The sequence below is a fragment of the Sinohyriopsis cumingii genome, chromosome 8 (genome assembly GCF_028554795.1).
Source record: "Sinohyriopsis cumingii isolate HCF-2022 chromosome 8, ASM2855479v2, whole genome shotgun sequence".
NCBI lineage: Eukaryota > Metazoa > Mollusca > Bivalvia > Unionida > Unionidae > Sinohyriopsis > Sinohyriopsis cumingii.
Window position 1 is genome coordinate 22,097,597 of NC_142968.1, and position 14,101 is coordinate 22,111,697.

General features: G+C 34.1%; 1 protein-coding gene across 3 annotated transcripts in view; it reads right to left on the reverse strand.

The window, feature by feature from the left end:
- LOC149793124 (disintegrin and metalloproteinase domain-containing protein 10-like) overlaps nucleotides 1-14,101 on the reverse strand; it is a 111,303-nt gene that overhangs the window by 85,728 nt on the left and 11,474 nt on the right. For 2 of the 3 annotated variants that reach the window (XM_089967036.1, XM_089967033.1), the window contains exons 2-3: nucleotides 3,082-3,226; nucleotides 324-445 (exon numbers count right to left, since the gene is read on the reverse strand). In XM_089967036.1, coding sequence (XP_089823162.1) covers nucleotides 324-445; nucleotides 3,082-3,226 — 267 coding nt within the window. Of the gene's footprint in view, nucleotides 1-323; nucleotides 446-3,081; nucleotides 3,227-13,672; nucleotides 13,829-14,101 lie in introns of those variants that run through there. The other variant, XM_089967034.1, reaches the window with a different exon arrangement.

Below are 14,101 nucleotides of genomic sequence, written 5' to 3' on the forward strand. Positions count from 1 at the left end.
GATGCTGCGTAACGACTCGATGCAACGCAGTTTATAAATGCAGCCAATCAAGTCTTGATTTGTATCTTCGCTCGGGTGCCTATGATTAATGATCGGGGAATTCCAGTGTTATCACAGTTTCAATAACCTCTTCCAGTTTTAGAAATTGTCATGCATAAAATGATTGATACATATTTTTTTTTTTAATTGGCTCAATAGGATTTGAGTTAGGGTGCATTCTCAAAATAATAGTATCATTAGGTCATGAGCACGGTCTATCCTGAACTCAAATAATGATCAATATCATCATTGTCATTATCATCATCATGGTCAGTTCGACTTACCCACAACTTCTCCTGTATAGAGAAAAGATAGGTCTACGGACCTCAGCGTGCCATCATCTTCTTTCATCATATGCTGAGGTGTAAAAACTGATGCATCTCTGCGAAGCCGCAATTTAAAATTCCTGCAAGAATTTGTTTTAAAATAATTATGATTCAGAGGTAAATAACAATGACAAATCTCCAAGCTCCATCTTACTATCGTTAGCAGTTCCAGTGGACCACTGCCCACTGTCCAATTAAGCTGGGCTCTATTTGACGTATTACCTATTGGTGTTGAGCGTGCTGCGTTTGTCTGACAATAAATATGAATGGTTGACTAATAGGCTCTTCTCCAGGCTGTACAAATGAAAAAAAAACCACAAAAATTCCCCAACTTAACAGGTCTTTAGCAAAAGTTCCTGTTTTATAGCCTTAAAAAATGTAAAGCATTTGTAAAAGCCCAAACTATTATTACGCATGATTATGACAAGGGACGCCTCCATCGCAATGCCATGATGCAGTGCCAGATTAAGGACTTAAAGGGCCCTAAGCACTGAAAATAGCATCGTGCCTCCGCCCCTTCCAACAAAATGTGAAACTTTCACAAAAAGATAATTAAAATAATAATTAAAAAAATACAAAAAGCTAAAAAGGTGGGAAAACACCAGTGTTGCCATCATTCCAAATCAAAATACTTGTACAAGCTAGAGCGAAATGGTCATATATAATTCATTTACTTTTATTGTGTGTTTTATAGGGTAATCCGGCACTGCCGTCAAGAACTATAATGCTGCTTCACTCAGAGAAATCACTGCCTGATAAAATGGTTAAGTTTTTAGTAGAAAGTCTTTGATTTTAAAGAAAATATTTATTCTGATTGGTGACATAATTGCGGCTCGTTGATTTTGATAAATAATTACGTAAAACAAAGATTAGTGTAGTCCAAAAATGCAAATTATAATAAACTTTACTTCTAAGATTGTCATTTTTCTCATTTTTATATATAATAAACTACTATATATAAGTGTACTAAAATAACAATTCATGATACTGGCAGATTAATGTACAATTTGGTATGTGGATAGGTACTCATGAAAGATAAATCTTTTGCCAGATGTGAAAATTTGGTCCTTGTGCTTACACTTACATAATGGACGACTTTAAATTACGGTCCATTTTACAAAACAGTTGGTACTCTGAACCTAACAATAATATAGCTAATACAACTAGAGTAACTACAATTGCTCGCCATCGCAGAACCTCCCACGTTTCAATACATATTCTAATCAACACCCCCATACCCCGCATTCCCCATACTCATCCCGATACACAGGCACCGACTTAGAGATCATAATGCAAAATACGTCTCTTACCTCATACATAATGCGTCTTGCTGTTCTGACAGCACACAGAATGTTTTAGGTTATAAAATGAAGAGTCTGAGTAATCAGTCTTCACTGATATGCATTACTGATGCTTATACACCAGCATAAAGAAATATATATTTGTAATATTTGAAAGGGTTATCTATGGTTGATTCTTATACCGAATTTCAGGTGTGTGTGTGTGTGTGTGTGTGTGTGTGTGTGTGTTTACAATAAGCTTGATAGAAGCAATAAACTACATTACCAAAGCATATGAAAATGGACAGGTTCTAACAATATTTATCACACAGTGACCCATCCACTTCTGGGCAAGATTCAAAACAAGCAATACAATGTATGTAAGTCTGGCATTTTAATTGCTGAGTCAGCACGGTTCCTAGGTCAGAATCAAAACACCAGATGTCATTAAAGCATATTAGCTCATGGGATACAAGTAAATTCACACCTACTATAAGTTATTAATCTATGTTGACTCCTGGGATACAAGTATGGTCAAAACCTGCTATAAGTTATTAATGCATAGACTGACACCTGGAATAATAGTCTATATTGACTCCTGGGATACAAATGTACTCAAACCTGCTATAAGTTATTAAAGCATATTGATTCATGGCATACAAATACAGTCAAACCTGCTGTAAGTTATTGAAGCATATTGATTCATGGTACACAAAGACAGTCAAACCTGCTCTAAGTTAATGAAGCATATTGATTCATGGGATACAAGTAAGGTCAAACTTGCTGAAAGATATTAAAACATATGGATTCATGGGATACAAGTACAGTCAAACCTGTGGTAAGATATTTTAAAACATAATGATTCATAGGACAGTCAATCCTACTGTTCACATGCATATAAAGGCAACCTACATATTAAGACCAAGCTCCACAGTTTCCACTTCTACCTAACAACTTTAGTTTGTATATAAGATCACCTGGCAATAGAAACCACTCTTAGCTGGTCTCGGCCTTGCTTTAAATACACAGATTTTATATGCGATAAAAAGATCTGAAACCTGGCTAATCTGAATTTTCCAATAAAAGCCGAAGAGACATTTCAGTCCGTGTGGTTTACTGTACTTTGGAACTGGCCTAGCCTGCTCACAATCCTTGTTCTCTAAAATTATTTTTTTCTGGTTGAAATATGTTCAGATTATACGGGTTTCACAGTATGTGAATACTATCATGCAATGCTGACGTTCGTGTTAGAGAAAACGGTGCCACTGAGAAAGCCATCTTAGCAAAGCCCATCAACAAAACTGCAGATTTGAACGCCTTTGCGCACACATTAATTAAATATAACTTGACACACTATTGCAAAACATAAGCCAGTAGCATCCACAGCTGATCAACAATGTAACAATTTCTTCGAAGTTAATTAATGTTATTATTACCTTCCAAAGGCATCAAATTCCAAATGAACAATGCCATCTGTTGAGCGTTTGCTGCGTAGATGGCGCTGGTGGAGAGCTGCTGAATCATAATTTAGTTCTTCATAGTGTAGAATATAGTCATCAAGGTTGAAGCCTCCAGAACAAACTGCAAAAAATAAGATAATATAAAGTGCCAATTATATATTATGGTGTAGGGAAAATATACATTACAGAGAATCGTTCCGAATTATCCACTAAGATACAAAAAATCTGGCAGCACAACTACAGATCAGGAACCAGTGAGGAAATGAATTAGATTGATATGAAACCTTGGCCTCAAGAATTCCGGTGAATTATTACATCCACCGTAAACTCTCCTTGAAAGTTAACGATCATTTGTATGCATGACAACTTACGTTCATGCTTCTTGCAATTTGGGTTTGAAAGATTCAAACATTTGCATAAAATATCACGTTTCCGTTGTGTAGTTAGGACTGTTTGATCCATACCATGCCGATAAGTTCGAAATGTTCACGTGACTGGTCAATCTAACCTGTTGTCTCTAGGAGAAACAAAAAGGATTCAGACTCCTCGAAGTTGGTTATCTACCTCAGTCCGGATATTACCTCTGTTACAATCATGTAAATTAGGTGATAAAACACCACCTAGATAAAACCGTATGCTTTAATAATTGCATCGCAGTCAATTGAGGTTCCAGATACTTTGATCTCTTATATATCATAACTTTAGTGTAAAATAGAAGATTTTACCAAATACGTGTAAGGAACAAGAAAGAATATTTTTACGTCCAGTGTTGGAGCACAAGGCTAATGATGTTACAAGGTATCATGTAGCAGACGTCACAATATTCCGATGACGTCACGTGCATTGGAACCGCTAATCACAGCCTGGTTCTTTTTCCCTTGTTTGTGTTTGGATTTCAATCTATAATGAAAGAATTAAGGTTGGGCCCAGTCAACGTGCCTGTGTACTAAGGCGCTGAGTCAATACACAATGGTTTAAATTACTCGGGGGTTTAAATAGTCTTACGTCAGCGATACATTTTGATAGAGTATGAGCTGTTGGGACTGTGGAGCAGATTATATTCCATCACATAGCTCACTGATATCATTGCCACCTGTTTATATTTCCAACAGGTCTTCAAAGCAGTCCCCTTCAAACGTTGAGAGAGGCCCGGGCCACTTCGAGAGTTTAAGGCCCCTAGGCTCTGGTAATATTAAACTGGAAATTAATCGAATACCAGAACAAACCCATATAATTTCCTATATAAAGATTTAAAAGACAACTAAGTAAACAATGAATTATCTTTAGAATTGTTTATTTAAAACAACTTTTTGGGGTTCCATAGGGGTTGAGAGCCGGGCCATGTGCCCCACTGCCCCCAACCCACCCCATCTGTTTGGGTCTGCTTCAAAGTAGTCCTCATATAACATGAAAAACAACGTCACTGCCTGTACTCACAATATGACACCTGGGTAAGACTTGTTTCGAAACATCATTTCTGTTATGTTAGCTTTATCGGAAAGATTGATAGATTTACTGTAACAACGCAAAGTCTGCTAGCTTAGAGCATCACATTTTGTCCTTCATGTTTGAAAAATTCTTTCTGAAACAAGATTAATGGACAAAAGTCATTCTCAAGTTATTACTAGCTTTCATGTAGCAGGGGACAGTTTCGCATAATGGCCCCTGGCAAATTTTTTACCTTTAGGGAATGGTGTGACTTTTTGAGCTTTTATTGTGTAATAATTAAAGAAATGGAAATTCATAGAATTCACATACTTGTGAATTTGGTCTTTCCAGCTTGTGTTATTCTTGAAATTGATGTGAGGCATGTACACCTCATATATTCACTGCACAGTATGTAGCCAGTGAAATACCAATAGTCGGCTAGGCAGCACAGCCAACTACTTATGGCAGTAGACATGTTGGTTCAAGGCAAGTAGAATATCTATATATAAAAAACTTCCTGGATGACAACTATTTTGATTAACATAAAACTTTTAAGTATATAATGTTTTTAACATTTTCACCCAGGGAAAGGACTTGTGTTTGCACTATGAGTACCACGTGTTCTCAAAAATGGCACCTTTGGACATGAAAAATGCATGTATAAATTTGAGGGTGGAGAGTGGGGCGCATCAACTTTTTATTCTATGAATTTCCATTGACTTGTTAGATCATTAGTGAATGATATTCTTATGTGCTGCTTTATTATGCCCATCCCATAATATTGGACTTTGTGACCTCACTCATGTAATTTTTTATATTTTTTATGAATTTTTATATTAGGTTGGTGTATGCAACATTAAATTTGTGCATACAAACTGTCCACTCCCCCACCCCCTCAGCTTGTGTTGGCAGTAATGTTATCTGAACTGTAAGGGGTAGTCACCCTATGTAATTAGTATGGAGATTTTGCATTCAGCGAATACTTACTGTTTTGCAGCTAAGCAAGCTGAATGTGTATATTCACCAATTAATATACCTGTTTCTTATTATTTTTTTGTGTTCACCTATTCTTGAATGAGGCAAAAGACACGTGTTGTCTGATGGCAACACCCTAAAAATGATAAATGTAAAATCAAGAGAGCATACCCAGTGCGATATGATATACCCTTTGGTTATCTTTGTTAAGTATTACTCTTCCCAGTATGCTTCCGCATTCATACATTTTGCAGTGAATACTTTATACCTTGTTTACAATGTCTTATTTGTGTTAAATTGATAGTTGAAAATGAATACTTGTGGAAAACAGGGAGCTCAAACAAATTCAAAGTGTCTTTTGATTAAACATATTATGAATGATGCCATCCTCCCCGAACGAAATCCAAGGTATTTCAAAATCTTTCTTAGTCACAAAACAGGCATCTATTGATTCAAAGGGTTTCTAAATGGCACCAAAATGGTTATAATAAAAGGTGACAAGCTTATAAATAAAGGTCATACCTGTTAGAGTTACTCATTAGATAAGGTCATTTCTAACTGTTTTCATTTCCTAAAGTAAAGAGATACTTCCTTCTTAGACTGTATTTAGGAACTTATACAAGAATATTTGACTATAACAGCAGAATGGTCTAGCCAGCACACACGATGTAAAGTGAACAAAGTATGACAATTTTGGGCATTCTTTCCTTCAAACATGCCTACGGTTTTTTTCTTTCTTCAAATATTCTTGCTTGAGAGGATTCATCCAGTAAAGATGTTGTTTCACAGGCGTAGAATCTACAATCTTATTGTCGTAACAGATTTCATTTGTTCGTGTTGGAACACCAAGAAATAAGTGCTCATATTCACATACTAGCTGTTTTCGTTCATTCTTTTCTTGTGGTTGTAGGTTTGAAAGTTTCTGGTCCAGATTCAGGACCGGATTAGGTCAAGTGTTGGAGATGGGTTTCCGAAATTTCAAAAGGTCCCTGACTGAACGTCTGTGTGTCTACGTACTCAAGATATACATAATACCTAATTAAACGTGCGGATGAATAATGACAAAATTTCAAGCGACTGAAAGTTTATGTGTGTACGTTTTTTTAGCGGAAGGAGTGTCCGACCTCCCACCCCCACCCCGATCCGGTCCTCAGACTGTTTAATATTTCTGAATTATGAATATTAGTTAAACCAGAGTTACTACTTAATTTCATCATGTACATTCTCGGTAAGTGGGACGAATACAACTAAGCTGATTGAATAATTACCTGGCCTATCTCTACCAAAATAATCCCTTAACAGATTTATATCACAAAGTTGTTAATGTTTCCGCCTTCCAGGAGTGTTAATGATGTAATTAAGTTAACTGTATAAGGACAAAACAATTTAGCCCGAAAAGAATTGTGAGGTCTGGGAAAGAAAGCCAGAACTCTATCGGCAAGCAGAAAACTCCTTTCCTATTTATTTGACTGATTAGAGTGAAGATTAGTTCTTGTTACTTCACAAACCTCTGACAACTTATATTTGAAATAAAAGACTACTGTGTCAAGAAAATTAATCTTGCTATCTTCATTCATACGATCGATCTTATGATCAACGCAAGCCTTGTTAGTTATGAGTGGTTTAACGGCGACCATTATTTTCAGTTAACTCATTGCCTAGTAATATAGAATAGTCACTGCTTCGATAGCCATGGGTCCTGCGACTAAGTCAGATGCCAAATTGACGCATTAGAGAGAAACGTTACTCAAGTTGCACTAAATTCCCTGAATAAGAACACTTTCACTAGAAGAATTCTCAGACAAAGGCAAAGTAACTGATAGCAAAAGACTATGAAAGTGACAGTGTCCTTTAATATTTTAATAGGAATATGCTTCGTAGAATCACCAATAAGTGATATAGAACCTTTCAACATGACTGGTTAATAACTCTCCATAATAAAATGAGATTGGGTTTTGTTTGACCAATTGCTTTCAGTACATGACCATGACCATGATCTCTTTAAGAAAAGGAAATCTGGGATAACACTATCTTTATTATATTGCTTATTTTACAACCTACCCTACCTTCTTACAATACGTGCACGTGGGAAGAGATGCGGATTTCTAATCAGTTTTATCAGAAGTGTGATTTCTAAAGGTTGTGACAGATTAAGACTTAGACGTACTCACGTGAGATTGAGATGATTAAAGCTGTTTGAATGAAAACTTATTGGCAAATGAAAACTTGTGACTCAAGGAATAATTGTCGTCTGTATGAGCAGCATTTTCCAATGTTTCCACCTTTTTGTCATAAAGATGGGTCTTGACATTATCACTATGGATGCAGCAATTGAACTCCTCAACTACTATGAGCTGTTTGAGATTACCTTACCCGTGATCAACATTCTCGGCTGAACACCACCTATCAAATATTTGTTCTTTTTCCTTGCAAATTCGGCACGAGTCTGTCCCATTTCATTTTACAGTTCCTCATTTTGTCGATATACCTTACGCACCAACTCATAGCCCTTCAAGATACATTCCTTAACTACATCATAATCAGCACTTTGTTGTACCAACAATGAAATCTAGACTTCACGGGTTTTGTATATTAGTACAATTAGTAATGATACATTCCAATGCACTCTTGGCATTTTCAAGTTTTCAACAATTTTCTCAAAGTAAGGAAAGTAATTATGTACCTCTTTTTGTTGAAAAGGGGTACGAACCTAACAATGCTTGTAACATCAAAATCTAAACTTCTGTATGGAAGGGACGTATTCGGCTTGTCAGTTCTAATTATTTTAATTTATATTGCTTTTCTCTTTCTTTCTTTCCTTCTTTCTTTCTTTTTTTCTTAGCATTTGTATTTCCCAATCATATGTTTCTCTCTGTCATTCTCTCTCTCTCTCTCTCTCTCTCTCTCTCTCTCTCTGCATGTGTATTTCCATAATTTCTTTCTGAAGCTTTAGCTTTCTTAACTCTAGTCTCATATGGTTTTTATAACGGGAATTAATTTAATTTCTTATCAAAATCATAGGTTGACTTACTAAACAAACCAAAAGCACTCTCTTTGAAAATTTCCTTTCCCACTAAAATTCTAAATCCAAATGTGATTTATATCTTGCTTTGTTAAAGATACGTTCGCTTCAGAAAGATCATACTGTCTGGCAAGCTCGAGCAACTAGTCCTTCTTCATAGATTCTAACCGTTCCTGAGCAGGACTTAAAACAAAGTCCATAACAATTATATTGTAAATGCTGGTTTCAGTTAAGATATTCCAAATGTGTGAAATTAAAAGATCTTCACTAATAACAATGTAAATTCTCAAAAGGTCAATTTAAATTTTAAAGACACTTTCTAATATATCTGAAATGTTTTAAAGAAATTGATAACCCGAACGATCCCCCAAAATTTGTACGACTCAGGGTTTTTGGCTATCAACAGAAAGAAGCGAAACCAACAAGTTTAGTAAAATCATCCAATAGTTTATTTATCTAAGTTACAAAGTGAAAATTTAAGAGACACTTGCAGTATTCTTGATTAAATCCCAAACAAACTCCTAAGTATCCTATCAAAAGTCCAAAGTTATGGAATGATCCGAATCAAGTCCAACAGTCTTAAATGTACGGACGTACCAATACATATTGAAAGACCTGGTGTATCAAAATGATACAATCGAGAATGTATTTTGACTATTTTTAAAAATTCCAATGCAGTGGTATAGTCCAAATAGTCCTCTAATATTATATTTGAAAACAACTATAAACTCTGATCATAGACTCCCAATGCCTGATATGAGACAGGAATGAATATCGTGTTTACGAAACCCTATATACACGAATCTTCACTTGATCTATGATGCAATAGAGTTTTCAGGAATTCTAATGAAACATTTCACTAACTTATAATCAAGGTTAGCCCCATAGCTGAAATTTTGGTAAACATCTTACTTACTTCTTACAACCATGACAAAATTGGGTAGGCAAGAACGACAATCCTCAATAACGGGCTGACATTAAGTACACCATATAGATATACGTAACAAGTGATTCACCAGAAAAAAAGAGGAAAAAAAAACTTAATCAACCATGCAAACACAGTTAGACAAAAGATTATGACATGTCAAACGTCGAAATATTCGATATGTGTACTTCATAAATAATAACTTAAATGCAATATTTACTTACTCATACATGACTATTTTGATATTTAATTCGTATTTTGTTATTTACATACAAAATGTACTTTTTGATATGCAACATATACTGAATTTAATATACTACTCAACTACTCACAATAATGTAACTAATTTAATACTCAACTACTCACAATAATTTAACTAATTTAATACTCAACTACTCACAATAATGTAACTAATTTAATACTCAACTACTCACAATAATGTAACTAATTTAATACTCAACTAATCACAATAATGTAACTAATTTAATACTCAACTACTCACAATAATGTAACTAATTTAATACTCAACTACTCACATAAATTTAACTACTGTATGAATTTAACTACTATAATACTAGATTACTAAAATAAATATAACTACGGTGATACTAAATTATTATTATGAATTTAAAAGCTAAAATACTAACTACCTGAAGAATTATTTTACGTTATATTTGTTCATTATTGTAATAAAGTTTATAATTTTTTTATCAGAAGCCACTTAATAATTCTTGAATTTTATAAGGAATAATTGTTTTTTATTTAACTGGTATTTATTTGTATTTTTTGTAAAAATAGTACATGATTTATATGTAACATTATTTACTGCTGCTTCTGTGCCGTATAGCACCAACACATACCAAGCCATTGCTTTTTTACATAGGGTCATAACATAATCTTAGTTCTGAATTTTCTTTTTCGTCATCTACCACAAACAATAAAAACACTAATGTAAAGGAAGAGGTAAGGAAGGACGCTGACCACATACACCAATGTTAAATGCAATGTACAGATCATGTAGTTTCAATAAGCATGTTTTCTTTTTTTGTATCAGACTCTCTTGTGATGCCACATTACAGTTTGCGAAACAAATATTTCATAGCTCCAGTGGAATAGAAACGGCAATTATCTCTTATTTAATTTTATGCTGAGTTTTCCTTCCAGATGATGATGATAATAATCATGATGACAACTTGAAATAATACAGTTTCTTTGCTACTTTACCCTCATATATTTAATGCTGATTTTTTGATAAAATTTTCAGTATGCATAATTTATTATACATAATTCATCAGCCCTTAAGGTACCCCTATCGTTCTGAATAATGTAAATGATACTCGTTGTCGCCGAGTACAGATATGTAAATCGCAGGACAAGAGTACATCGTGCTTGAAACGCTTTAATACAGTATTGTTGTACAAGTGTAAATGTAATAAAATATTGATGTACATGTATAAATGTAATAAAATATTGATGTACATGTGTAAATGTAATAAAATATTGAAGTACATGTGTAAATGGAATAAAATATTGATGTACATGTGTAAATGTAATAAAATACTGAATAAGCTGGCATTTTCCTGACTTTTTTTATTTTCACTGTCTTTATTACTTCCACGTATATCTCCAAAATTTTAGAATTCAACATATTAGCGACAGAAATGTGGGAGCATTTGAACAACATTGTATTCGGTCATGGGAGGTTCTGTTTCAAGAAAGGAACTTTGTTTCGACGAAAGAAACATATTTTGAAAGACTTGAATACCTTTCACTTCCTAACCGCTCACTGTTTTAATTATCGGTATAATAAAACTATTTTTCAAAATAATGGTTGCAACGTCGGCACCCAAATCACACTGTAACTATTACAAATATAACACCAACATAAATTTGCAATTTCACAACCAGTGACCTTGACCATGACATCCCATATATGGATCGCAGACTATTGGAAGCCATCCTTCTTCAAATACAGTGCAGCTATGAAGTTGATACAATTGGCTACAGAAAACATGAAGAAAGCTGACTTGTCATTGTGAAACCAAAATGACAATCTCAGCTATTGATACCTTGAACTTGGACCTTTGGTTTCGAGAATCAATAATGCCCAAGTGTAGACGGACTACGAAGTTTAATAAAAACAATTTGAAAGATTCAGTGTCTTTAACAGTTATTTTGACCGCTCACCTCTCAGTCTCCGAAACAATAGAGAGTTTGACCCTTCTTAAGGGTAGTCTCCCTATACAGTTTGAACTGATGAGGGAAACTTTACATCACATGCAGAAAAGAAAATCACATGTTCAATTCTAAACACCTTGACCTTATACAATGCAGTGCCACCATGGACAGGCTTCTCTGTCAACCTATGAGTGAGACATATATGATCCATGAGAATAAGACCAAAGGAAACTAACGTTATATTTCAGAAACCACCTTGCCTACGGATGGACGAACAAACATCGCTATTGGCATCTACTCGCCTAAACCCGCACTACCCAATTTTCTATCGGAAGGAATAAAAAGAAAGAAAAAAAAAACGTTTGTAACTTTCAGAAAGCAAGCAAATTCTATTACACTAAACAATCAAGTAGTGTCTCTTGACTGAAAGAAAATTTCTCACATCTATGTATCTATCAATATATGACAAAGGACAAATTAAGCCGTTGCTAGTTGTATGTATGTATGTATGTATGTAGTATGTATGTACGCACGCATGTATGTACGTACGCATGTATTTATGCATGCATCTATATATGTACGCATGTAAGTATGCATGTATGTATGTATGTATGTATGCATGTAAGTATATTCGTACGTAAGTACGCATGTATGTATGCATGTACGTAAGTACGCATATATGTATGATTGTACGTAAGTACGCATGTATGTATGCATGTACGTAAGTACGCATGTGCGTATGTATGTGTTGGGTTTAATTACACATCAACATTTTTTGAGATGCCGTATTAATCTTGGAGAGAGAGAGAGAGAGAGAGAGAGAGAGAGAATAGTAAAATTGTCAAATTACGTAAAATGAATTATAATATTATGGATATGGTATATATGTTGACATATATGTCAGAAATTGTTAGGGTGAAAATATAAAATACCAATCAAAGACAATATGCCTATTTTAGAAGGATTGCGATACCGACACATGGCCTTCTGGTTTTGTATCTTGCAAATAAATTATTAATAACATGTTTTAATAATAATATTGAAACCTTTCCCTATTCAATGTAAGACTTGAAAACATTATTAAGAGAGAAAACAAGTATAGTCAAATATTTCAATGGAGACAAGATGTGTCACGTGACAAATCACAAATACAAGCCATTAGGAAATTAAAATCACCTTCAAATGATAGAATACCAGGAAAATAGCGTCTTTTGACAATTATTTTGAAATTATTATCTTTGACGAAAAGTATTTTTAAAAATATTTCATTACAATATTTTAAGTTAGTCGATTAATGTTAATCTATTAGAGATTACTGTAGGGTTTTAAAATTACTACGTTGATCGACTTTTGTGCACAATATATATATATATATATATATATATATATATATATATATATATATATATATATATATATATATATATATATAATGTTTTGAATCTTTCATGCTTCTCGATTACCTTTTTTCCTGTTTTTTAGTATAATCTGATGTATAGTTCAACATTTGAATTAACTAAGACCTTTAAGATATGTGCAGCCTTTATTTCTGATGCACAATAAGTAGTTCTTCTTTTTACTAACTATAAACCTGTCACCTTGCATACAGACTAGGCTAATTACGTATAAATACTGTTTATCCAAAATATATGGCAAATATATTCATACGCGGCCGTCATGTGTTTCAAATGCGACAAAAACACGGGCATGTACCCGTCTATGCAGTCACTACTATTTTAGGAAAGGTTTTGTTTATACTTGAATAGGCTGTATACTGTATATGTTTAGCAGCAATTGTAACGTTTGTCTTAACTCTTTTATTTTTAAAGTGCTGATTTTTCAACTTTGCGTATAGTATGTTTGTCAGAGATAAAAGGATCATTACTATTATGTACAAACAGACTGAAGTATCTGCAATTTCAATTTACCTGTAAGAAGTACAAAATCACCTATCAAGCATACATGTTTGTACTCCCCACCAACAACGATATATGCTAAATGTGTACATATACATGTGGTTTGACTCTCGTAATGCTTACCTTTGAATTCCAACACTAATGTACAGAACATAAAATATTTACATATCACAGAATAACGTGTCATGTTGGTACAAATCTCGTCCGAAGATTTCAGTCAGTAGGTATTATCCTTCTACTACTATCAACTTTAAAGTATATCAAAAATAATTTCCCGGTCGACTTCTCTCGCGCAAGCGCACACCATTTTGCTATTTCTAAACAATTTAAACTATAGAAGTCGTGGGGAATGTATGCCAAATTTCATTTAAGGCATCAATCGGACACCTGTACTTCGTAGGTTGACTTCCTTGTTCATTTTTTTTTGTCCGCTTTTTTTGTTTTGTTTTGTTTTTTTGTTTTTGGTTTTTATTGCAGATGATTACTGTCAAAGCAAGCATGTGACAGTGAATAACAAGATCAAATATGGTTGCAGTTAAATAATTGCACAAA